The sequence below is a fragment of the Osmerus mordax genome, chromosome 17, assembly GCF_038355195.1.
Source record: "Osmerus mordax isolate fOsmMor3 chromosome 17, fOsmMor3.pri, whole genome shotgun sequence".
NCBI lineage: Eukaryota > Metazoa > Chordata > Actinopteri > Osmeriformes > Osmeridae > Osmerus > Osmerus mordax.
In genome coordinates, this window is record NC_090066.1 from 7,838,954 (window position 1) to 7,849,665 (window position 10,712).

The 10,712-nt window shown below is 49.7% G+C and overlaps 2 protein-coding genes across 2 annotated transcripts; one reads left to right on the top strand and one right to left on the bottom strand.

Moving 5' to 3' along the window:
• The first annotated feature begins 949 nt into the window (after positions 1–949).
• On the top strand, positions 950–5,340 carry LOC136959924 (FYVE, RhoGEF and PH domain-containing protein 4-like). Its single transcript, XM_067254164.1, has 14 exons — positions 950–1,139; positions 1,295–1,637; positions 1,784–1,929; positions 2,111–2,267; positions 2,385–2,523; positions 2,640–2,698; positions 2,788–2,934; positions 3,044–3,216; positions 3,303–3,333; positions 3,423–3,506; positions 3,624–3,746; positions 3,871–4,014; positions 4,507–4,647; positions 4,804–5,340. Exons 1-14 carry the CDS (start codon positions 1,066–1,068, stop codon positions 5,095–5,097), a joined length of 2,055 nt encoding a protein of 684 aa, XP_067110265.1. The 5' UTR covers positions 950–1,065; the 3' UTR covers positions 5,098–5,340.
• Positions 5,191–10,444, bottom strand: LOC136959925 (DENN domain-containing protein 11-like). Its single transcript, XM_067254165.1, has 9 exons — positions 10,078–10,444; positions 9,262–9,361; positions 8,894–9,052; positions 7,520–7,676; positions 7,248–7,386; positions 7,015–7,146; positions 6,665–6,815; positions 6,514–6,582; positions 5,191–6,353 (listed from the first exon to the last, which is right to left on the bottom strand). Exons 1-9 carry the CDS (start codon positions 10,442–10,444, stop codon positions 6,158–6,160), a joined length of 1,470 nt encoding a protein of 489 aa, XP_067110266.1. The 3' UTR covers positions 5,191–6,157.
• Between the last annotated feature and the right edge of the window lie 268 nt (positions 10,445–10,712).

A 10,712-nucleotide genomic window follows, 5' to 3' on the forward strand; every position in this document is an offset into this window, starting at 1 on the left:
TGCACCAAGTTCCTTCTTCATTATGCATCAGGAATAATCTCTCTAGAACTTTCGAGTTATGGTAAAGGTAAATTTAAAAGGAATTTAGATCCTGTTTTTTGTGAACGAGATTGTCTTAAATTATTTTTTTAACAGTAAATAATCTGTAAAAGGGATCTATGTTATAAGGAACCGAATATTTGGAACGAAACTGAGACACAGACTAAGACACACTCGATTTATCTTCTCATTTCCTCAATTGACTGCCAATACTCTGCTCAACTTCCTCATGTTGATCATGGTGCATAACAGTGTCAGGTAGTATATCTAACTGTGTGTGTGTTCATTCCAGTGCTTACCAGTGGTGTGTGTGATTCCTATCGCTGTGACGAGGCGTGCGAGTCAGGACAGCAGACACCAAAGAGGGAGGAGCCAAGGGACACAAGACCATTCAGGAGGTCACCTGACAAACTTCAAGGTAGACAACATGAAACTGAAAAAGGGAATACATGTTTTAGTCTCGATCCTACAGTAGAACATCCCTACCCATACATTTTATTTGGCTGTGAAATACTGTCACAGTAGGTGAAAGTAATGTTTCTCCTGGAGACTACTGACTAATCACTGCTAGCTTGTGGTCATACTTTGTACACATTTGGACTTAATTCCATTCCGCATAATATTCATCTGTGGAATGACCTTTCGTGCAAAACACATTTTGTCTCCACCCTTTCTCCAGTGCCTCCTAAACCTGACCGCCCAGTGAATGAGGGACCTCCAGGGACCTGCAGTCCTGACAGGAGTGGGCCAAGGGCTCTTAACTTTAGCCCTCTAAGAGCACTAGGGTCCCCTAGCTCTGGAAAGTTGGGGTCAGGTCCCCAAAGCCCTGGAACAGGGATACCAAAAGCCAAAAGCCCAACGAGGAGTGTACTAAACACTACTAGTCTTTCCAGAGGGTCTGTAGAGACCACGAGCCCTGGGAAGAGAGAGACAGGGAGTAAGACCCAGGTTCAGAGGGGGGAACTAGGATTCCCCAGTCCAGAAACTAGGGCTTGGCTAGGCCAGGTGAGAAGCCCTGAAAATAAGATGGAGGGGCAAGAAGGAACACAACGAAAACCCTGCGGTGTGCATAATCTCATTAGTCAGTTTGAGAGAAACAGGTTGGTACCTTTTGTGCCTCTCTATCTTTCTGTGTTAACGGTCGACCTCTCTTTTACTCTTCCTCTTGCTCTCTCTCTCTCACTTATATCTTGCAATGTCCTTTGTAGTGGTTATCAAATCATTCAGAGTATCCTCTCCTCTCCCCATCCACCAGCCCTGCTCAGGAGACGACAAACGTGAAGGAGCTCCACCTCAACCCCTCCCCCTCCCATGCACACCAACAGAGAGCCACAGCTCTGGATGATGAAGCCCGCACCAGCCCTGGAGCCAGCCGTGGTATCGACAACAGTGGCCATCTCAAAGGCGCCGAACAGGGGCAGAGTGGGGGACAGCCAGGCCTGGTGCCTGGGCACGGCGCTGAGGGGGGTGGAGGAGGGCAGACGGAGGGTGGAGCTCCGGCGGAGCAGGAGAGCAGAGAGCAGAAGCTGCATAAGATAGCCCTGGAGCTGCTGCACACCGAGAGGGCCTACGTCACACGACTGTACCTGTTGTGCAAGGTCAGTATGAGCGGCTGGTTCAATCACGCATAGGACTGAGTACGTTACAACTCGGACAAGAACGGTTAGCCAGGACGGCAATGCTCTGTAACTGAAGAGACTGTAACAACGTCAACAATGTGTCATGTGTCCGTCCGTCTGTCCAGGTGTTCTGTGTGCGGCTGTCAGACGAGGCAGCTAAAGGCTCCTTTCCTGTGGAGGCGGTGAAAAGCACCTTCTCCAACATCTCCTCCATCTACGACTTCCACAGTGGGTTCCTCCTTAAAGACCTGGAGGACCGCATGGAACAGTGGTGGGTTCCACGCTACAGTTCTACCTCAGTCTACCGAATCTACCTCAGGACTTGCTGAGGAAGACCTCTGGGTTATATTGTCGCACATTCTTTACAAGTCTTCAGCCTATGTTTACGTTTGAATCACCTTGGTTAATGGCTGACTAGAATGACCTTTGACCCCCTCCTCCCTCTCCTGTAGGTGGGAGGTGCCGAGGCTGGGTGATGTGATGCAGAAGAACGCGCCGTTCCTCAGGATGTACGCAGAGTACGTCACAAACTTTGACGGCGCCATGGAACTGCTCCGACACTGGAGCGAACGCTCCGCCCCTTTCAGGAGCATCATCCAGGAGATCCAGGTGTGGCCCCGCTCCAAACCAAAACCCAGTCAACCAAACTAGCCTCCCAGGTATTAGCTTCACGTGTGTGTGTGTGTGTGTGTGTGTGTGTGTGTGTGTGTGTGTGTGGTTCCTCAGGGTCAGGAGATGTGTGGAAATCTGACCCTGCAGCACCACATGCTGGAGCCTGTTCAGAGGGTTCCCCGCTATGAGATGCTGCTCCGAGACTACCTGAGGAAGCTGCCTGAGGACGACCAGGACCGCAGGGACGCAGAGAGTCAGTGGACTCCTTAACCTCATAACCCTTCCTACATGTTTAGGCTCACTGTTTCTAGTAAAAACGGCAAACAAAGTGGAGATGCTCATTGTCATGTCATTTATCTGTGATGTCAGAGGCCTTACAGACCATTTCCATGGCAGCCACCCACTCCAATTCCGCCATCCGCAAATCAGTATGTATCCATCCAAATGCCAAATATATCCATTTGCTGGATGATTCTCCTCATCCCATCCGATGGTTCCTGTGGTGTCGTCCCTGCAGGAGAACCTGAAGAAGCTGCTGGAGCTGTATGAGATGCTGGGGGAGGAAGAGGACATCGTCAACCCGTCCAACGAGTTCATCAAGGAGGGGCGCCTGGTCAAGCTGGCCGCCAGGAGCACGTCCGCCATGGACAGGCATCTCTTCCTGGTCAGCCAGGCCCACGCTGTGACGGCTCAACGCTGTCTCGTTTGACTCCCGTTCGTTTTCTCAGTTCCCTGAAACTGACTCGGGTCTCTCTGCTGCTGTGGGTCCTCAGTTGAACACCATGCTGCTGTGCTGCACTCCCAAGTTCAGCCTGGTGGGGCAGCGTTTCACCCTGCGGGCGCGGATCGGCGTGGACGGCATGCAGGTGAAGGAGATAAGCAACGAGGACTACCCTTACACCTTCCAGGTGTGCGGCAAGGAGAGGATTCTGGATCTGCAGGCCAGGTTGGGACTGTGTTTACTATGCGTGTGTTTGTATGCGGTATGTATATGAAACTTAAGTTGCCCTAAAGTTCTCGTTTTGCTTTCAGCTCTCAACAAGACATGGAGGAGTGGATCAAGGTATCAGATAAGATTTGTAAATGAGGGCGGTAAACACAAATAAATTGTCACAGAAATGATTAAATCAGGAAGTACATCTGCACTTTTAGGCCATCCAGGAGACTATTGACATTTTCCAGACAAAGAACAAAACCTTCAAGCTGGCCTCTAAAGAGGTAGAAGAGGAGGTTTCGGTAAGTTTTGCTTCGTCATGACAACATTTGATCTTTTCTGTTTTCTTGTGATTTTCCGAGTCCGAAGTGTGCACGTGTGTGGGTGGGGCGGTCCATGTGAACACTTCTTTATTTTAGACGGAGGAGCTGGGTCGACGCGCTCCTCGTTGGGTCCGAGACAAGGATGTGACCATGTGCATGAAGTGTCAAGAACCTTTCAACACTCTGAGACGGAGACACCACTGCAGAGCATGTGGCTGTGTGAGTTAGCCCTAGAACACACTCCAAACACACGCACGTGAAAACACACACACACACAAAAACAACAGTATCCGTAGGATGGAAGGGTTCACATTGTTGTGTCATTGTGCCTGCTTGGTATAAGGTGGTGTGTTCAAAGTGCTCAGACAGCAAGACGGCTCTGGAGTATGACGGAAACAAGATGAACCGGGTCTGCAAGGACTGTTTCTCCATCCTGACTGGCCGGGAGAGGGAGAATGCAGAGAACAAGAAGAAGGGCATACTGGAGGTGAGATTGTGGGTCAAAGGTGAAGGGCACTGGGGTCAGATTTGGGGCTGAGGCATTTCAAAGTTGCTTGGTCCACGTCATGGTTTCCTTGCTCAGTCCTTCCATGCACATGGCTTACTTGTTGTAACGTTAGTTAGAGAGTTAGAGCCTGTGTCCAGATGGCACTTTATTTTTCCGTCCGAAAAACACTGGTGGCGCGCTTCATCCCAGTGTTTTATCAAAAAAGCGTTCCCATTCTGAAATGTTTCGAGATTTTCAACTACAAGCAAAGAGTGTGTATATATAAACGCGTCAACATAAGTTATTTGCTAGAAGCGCTCGTAGCGGCAGAGCAAAGAACCTTCTTCTCTAGGCGGCTGCATATGCCATCTCCACGGAAACCATTGAAAAAAACCACGCTGGCCCTCCGAAACAAACGCCATGTGAACACAAGCCTGAGCGTTGAAGATTCTGAAAGGTGATGTCATAAAGAGAGTCCTGTCCCATCCCTAGATCGAGGCGTCTCAGTTCTCGGGCAGCAGTGTGATGTGTGGCTTCCTGCAGTATGGGGACAACCCCCGCAACTGCCAGAAACTGTGGGGTGTCATCCCTGAGACACAGCCACTGGTGCTCTACCTGTACGGAGCACCGCAGGTACACACACACACACACACGCGCGCACACCAATTCCATCTTGCTTCCTACATGCCTTAGTCACCATCTCATTCAAACTTCCAACATCTCCCTTTCCCCCATCTTCTCTACGCCTCCAATCCCACCTGTCATTCCCATCCCTCCCCACTGCCCCAGGATGTGAAGGCTGCGTTCAGTGTGCCTCTGCTGGGCTACAGTGTGGAGGAGTCCCCCCAGACAGACCTCCAGGCCTGCTTCACCCTCAGCCAGTCCCGCTCCCTGCACACCTTCTCCTGCGACAGCGAGGAGCTCAAGCGGCGCTGGCTGTCCGTCATCCAGGCCGCCGCGACCGGAGACACGCTGTGGAACGTTGGCATCGCAAACGAAAGCTCTGTTGCGGTTAATGGCAACGGAAGCATTGCTGACAAAAACGTTAGAGGGGCAAGCGAGAGCCAGCCAGACAGCCTCTGAGCGTGGAGCTCACTTCCCATATCTGGCACGAGCGCCCGCGTACTGTAAGAGCAGGTCATCATGAAGTAGAGGCTTCTGTGCATTATGGTTTCATTTCAGTATTTATTCATGTGTAACAATCAACAGAGACAATGTGAGGACAGCTGGTGAATTCCCTGTGTGGATTTGAGTATATTCGCACTTCTGTAGTTTTGCATGTGAAATCGTTTACCACAGTAATAAATAAAGTGAAGATGTTTTGAAAGTGAAGCAAGCTGTTCATTCCACTAGAACAGAACATTCAATCGCTTGCAGCGGCTCTTCAATTCTACAAGGTAGCATTTGTATGTTTCCATTTCAAGAATACAAGAATCGTAAGATTACAGATTGTGTATTTTACAGTGATTTTAGTGCGCAATACGTTGGAGAGTTAAGAGATTTCAGGGTAAGCCAGTGATCTTCTGGGATTCTTTTCATTACAAAACACATTCGACTTACCCCTTTGTACAGAAAAACAGCACAAGTGATTCTACATTCATAAATAATAATCAAAATAACCACACAAAAAAAATCAAGTCACTGAGAATTAAGAGAAGTATGGTGTTCTGGTTTAAACCCAGTCAGAACATTCCACAACTAGGCAAGAATACACAGCACACAGACACGACCCAACAAACACCGCACAGCTTCACACAAAGGCCATGGTTTAACAGTCCAGACAGACAAAGCATCCATTAGCGTCATAGTCCAGCCCAGGAACTCCGTGCCCACGTGTTGCTAATAGTTCAGTAGCTCACTTATCCAACCAGGTTTTCCCCAAAACTGATATCCATACAGCCGCCATGCCACTGTTGATGTGTGACGTAGCAACTCTCTAGTTCACTTGACTCTGTCAACCTGGGTGTGAGGTGCACAGAGAGTCTGTGAGAGGATGGGGTTTGCAGGACATTTAGTCATTTTACATTTAGTCATTTAGCAGACGCTCTTATCCAGAGCATGTCCCGGTAGGACAGAGACGAGTGTCCATGTCCCGGCTGCTACTGACACATCCAGACTAGACGGTCTTCATCCTGACCCAGGCTCAGCTGCAGCAGGGGTGGTCGGTGACCAGCAGGGTGTCGTAGCCGTAAGTCTCCAGCAGGTGGAGCAGGAAGAGCCTGTCTCCGTGGGGGTCCAGGCCCATGGCCCTCACACTCTCTGGGGTCAGGGTGGGTTCAGGGCTCCCTGCCACCTCATTCAGCGTCTGGAAGATCCGGTTATTCTGCTCAAGGAAAAACCTGGCACAGGACAGCGACACGACGAGGCTTTTAGAGGACGCCATCAGATTAGTGTATCAAATGGAAAAGGACAGCCTACTACATCAAGCTGTACCGCTATGGTCTAAATTGTATCGCTATTGACAACGGGCATGTACTGTAATGTAATTTGGCTGCTTACAGAATGAACAAATCTTCTTCACTAGACACACAGTCTCCATTCTCCTCTTGGGAGTACAGCAGCATCTGCCTACAAAGTCAAACAACAATCATTACAGTATTCGATCATCCTCCTCCTCTTCATCATCATCATCATAGTCATGGCCTGCTACCTCTGTTCGGTCAGTTTGCGGTACTTGTCTCTGTCGGCGGCGCTGAGTCGTAGCAGGGGCTTCAGGCCTTCCCGGTACGTCTTCACGTTCTGGTTGTCTACGTACACGTCATACAGGTCCTTCTTCTCCTCAAAGATCTTCTCTGTGGTGCCTGCGCACACACACACACACACACACACACACACACACACACACAGTAGGACGTGAAGAGATTCCTCAAACAACATGGAAGATTCCCACTTCACACGTTTTGGCCAAAACTGCATTCGGCCTCGGGCCAAGAAGGGTGTAGTAAGATGGGAGCTAGCATCAGCCTCTTCCGTGAGACGCCAGCCAGGAGCCCCACTCACATGCCACGTAGGCCAGCTCATTCTCCAGCGCGCTGATGTCAGCCACGTTCACATAGAAGAAGGGACGGAACTCTGGGACTGCCATGCCCACTCCGGGGATGGACACGTTGGCAAGGCAACAGCAGCAGTAGACTGAGAAGGTAAGGTTAAGGTAAGGGTTAGAGTGGGCAGGTGCACTCATGGTGTGTGTGTGTGTGTGTGTGAGCCATCATGGAGTGTGTGTGAGCCCTCACCCCTGTAACAGACCACTCCCACAGGCGGAGGGGAGAAGATGAGGATGCGTCTCCTAAGCAGAGCCAGCTTCCACAGAACCATGATCTGCTCCCCAAAGAACCGGATGAACTGGGACATGCACCCAGCTGGGTGGGTGATCTGCACAGGTACACACACACCATCACTGTCACCGTCACTCTCAGCATTCCTATCATCCCCACCTTCACCACCACCAACATCATCACCATGATCTTGTCTAGTATTGAAGCGCCATGTCATGCCAGTCTCCTACCTTCATCTCAGGGTGCATGCTGTGGTTGAGGGCAGCGCCCCAGGCACTGGCAGGACATGCAGTTACGATGTTGTCTCCACGAGGGGGCAGCACTGCCCTCTTGTCTTCATAGAAGGCCTCCAGGGGGGAGTAGTGGCCTGGGGACTGCAGCTGGAGCCTGCGAAGAAGCACAGCACCACAGGTAGGTGGGGGGTTTCCAACCGACAACTCATCTGCATGGAAATGGAAAGATCTACTGCTAGACCAATGACTAATTGACTGAGATCCAATGGGGATATTTGGTTGGAACACTACTACTGCAGTTAATGGGTAATCCATTTAATGAGCTATTTAACTATGAAGTGGTCGTCTAATCCAAGACTGCTAATCTGTCTTTAATAAAGCCCATTGTGTCTAGGAATCAGTCTGTCTGGGGATCTGGATGGGACAGGGATTAGGTCTACAGTTCTGATCTAACAGTCACTAAGATGCCCCTAGTCACTGGTCTAGAATAAGATCAAGGTATAGAACTAGGTAGAGAAAATAATTTACAACTATAGCATTTAATATTGGTTGTGCCTTGATCTGATCCTAGGTCTGCTACTACAGGCTATCCACTGGTTAAATCAGGTGCGGACCAAAGTCTAAAGTTGAGGGCTGTAGGTCATAGTTTTGATGGCCTGTGTCACCGGTTCTGGAGGCCTCTCAGTGTTGCTGAGTCTAGTGCAGCTTCCTTGCAGCCATAAACAGTAGGCTCCTTGTAGCAACCGATGACCACACAGTTCAGAAAGGAACTAGGCCAACTAACTCGACTGGGACAGAGAGAAGCACAACATTGCTGGAGATGAGTCAGCCAGTTAGCATGACCAAGACAAGAGTCCAGCCATGGAAGGTTCGCAGTGTGAAAGAGAAGAGGATGAGACACAGCAAAAGGGAGAGTGGAAAGAGAACAGAGAAAATCCAAGTACTGGAGCCACTGTTTTGGCCCGTTTCACGTTGAGCAGGATGTGACAGATTGCAGTGTGACTCCCCCTGACTCTCACACACAGCATGTGTAAGCAGTGCATCATACTGCAGAATTCACGAGCTACTTATAAATAGAGCCTCGAGCTGACGGTGAAATGACGAAGAGATTGGGAGAGATAAAGGGAAAATGAATGAGCGAGGGGAGGAGAGAAATTGCAGAAGAAAAGTAGCATTCATCAAGATGTCTCTCTCAGACGTGAAAAGACTTGAGAAGGCTTCATGTTTCTAGACATCTTGCGGGATGGTGACAGCATGGCACCCCCCCCCTTCCCTCCAGTCTTACCTGACCTGTGACAGCATGCCCCCCCCTCCCTCCAGCATGCCCCCCCCCCTCCCTCCAGCATGCCCCCCCCCTCCCTCCAGTCTTACCTGACCTGGTGCTCCAGGAAGCCCATGTAGCGGTAGAGCAGTGTGTAAGAGGGAGAGAGGATCCCCACTGACTTCATTCTGGCACCCCGCTCCACCGCGCTCTCCACCGCCATGTTGGCAAAGCAGGCCAGTCCAAAGTAACCGCCCTTCCGGAAGTATCTATGGAGAGAGGGAGTGGTGAGGCAGGCCAATGCAGTATGCTACTGCCAACTGACACAGATTTAGGCTGTTCGGATGTCCTTTCTTCTACTGATGTACAGTCTGAGGTGCACTGCAATGGAAAGGGTATACTCAATCGGCAATTACGTATTGATACATATCCATTTAATACAAGTATTGATAACCATTAATCCAAGCAGGGCACTTACATGAAGTCGGTGGTGACTCGGTGGGAGCCACTAGCGATGGCCTTGAACTCCACCCCGTCCAGGTCCATGTCCTGGGGCAGACACCACTCCAGCATGTTGCCTAGATACAGGACGGTACAGGTCGTTCATGAGGACGCTCACACACACACACACACATTAACACAGAGTGGATGCAGCTGCTCTAGACATTGTGGTGAAATAGAATTGTATGCGGATTTATCTGTGTCTGTGAAACATTGCTCGTGAATTGATAACATCGTTCGCGGACTTTCTATTTCTTCTACACCATTCTCGGTGGTCTGATTGGTCACTGACTTTCAGGCAGCTGTGCAAATAGACATAACACTTCTGATAGGAGCGAGCAGAAGAGGTGACAGAGAATGTAAATATGTTTTTCGAAACGTGCTTTGTTCAAACAGATAAGATTACTGAAGTATGAAACTCGTTGTGGCCCATTAAATGTAAGCTTCTATAACATATAGTATCCATGAATCTGTTCCAGCTATTTGCTGCAGCTTTCTTTAATCAGAACTAGGAGGACACTGCTTCCATCTTCAACAGATTCTCTAATCGATTAGAACTGGCTAGTAATCTGATCAGTGTGTGCATTCCACAGGGAGTCACTCATTAAAAATGAATAGTCCCACTCTAACCACCCAGTTCTAAGTCTGATAGCTGGTTTAGGCTAAATGAGGTTTAAACCTTATGTCAGTGCCCATCCTGTAGTTTCTGATAACGCCCTGACACAAAAAAAAAACTCAAGAATCACCTCTCACGCCATCGAATTCAGAATCAGTCGCAGTGCTGTTTACTCACCTGATCTTGTGTTAAATGCCACCACAAAAACAGACACTATCTGGTCTTGTTCCTCCCATCGCCCCATTCCGTTATCCTGTGGGACCTCTCCTTGCCCTGTGTCCGTAGTGTGGTCATCCTTGTCGCCACACTGCGCATCCCGATCCGCCGGGGCTGTGGTTGTGTCTGGGTCTGGAGAGACAGATGTAGACCCCGGACCCCCCGGACCGGTGCTCCACCCAATCCCCGGCGCAGTGCTACCCTGTGCACGGTTGCTGTTGGAGGGGCTAGAATCCCTGTCCCTCTCCTCTCCAGCTGGATGAGGCTTCTCTGCGGATGGGACTTCCTCCCAGTCCAGCAGAGGTGCGCGGTCGGACCGCTCGACCATCGTGGATCAGCTGTCAGCGGTCCCCGCCTTGTCTCCAGTGGCGATGTGGAGGGAATTTAATGTAGATGGGAATGCAGCTTGGTGCATCCGTATTTATTTACATACTTATTGAAGAGTGCACATTTACAGTTTCCACATTCTGCAATTTTCCCGTATAAGTTAAATATATCTATCTACCTTTGAAATGTCTGTTGGTAATATGATGATAATGTGAAGCGATGCTGTTGTAGGCTCCTTCGTTTTTTGGGGTGCATTCAAGATTGAACTT

Excerpts from the sequence above, each read along its gene's own strand:
- LOC136959924 (XM_067254164.1), top strand. The coding sequence starts at position 1,066 with ATGGAGGGGCAAGAAGGAACACAACGAAAACCCTGCGGTGTGCATAAT. Across the intron at positions 1,638-1,783 it reads GACTGTACCTGTTGTGCAAG|GTGTTCTGTGTGCGGCTGTC; the intron begins GTCAGTATGAGC and ends CCGTCTGTCCAG. Across the intron at positions 3,747-3,870 it reads ACTGCAGAGCATGTGGCTGT|GTGGTGTGTTCAAAGTGCTC; the intron begins GTGAGTTAGCCC and ends GCTTGGTATAAG.
- LOC136959925 (XM_067254165.1), bottom strand. The coding sequence starts at position 10,444 with ATGGTCGAGCGGTCCGACCGCGCACCTCTGCTGGACTGGGAGGAAGTC. Across the intron at positions 7,147-7,247 it reads GGGAGTGGTCTGTTACAGGG|TCTACTGCTGCTGTTGCCTT; the intron begins GTGAGGGCTCAC and ends TTACCTTCTCAG. Across the intron at positions 6,816-7,014 it reads TGAGCTGGCCTACGTGGCAT|GCACCACAGAGAAGATCTTT; the intron begins GTGAGTGGGGCT and ends GTGTGTGCGCAG.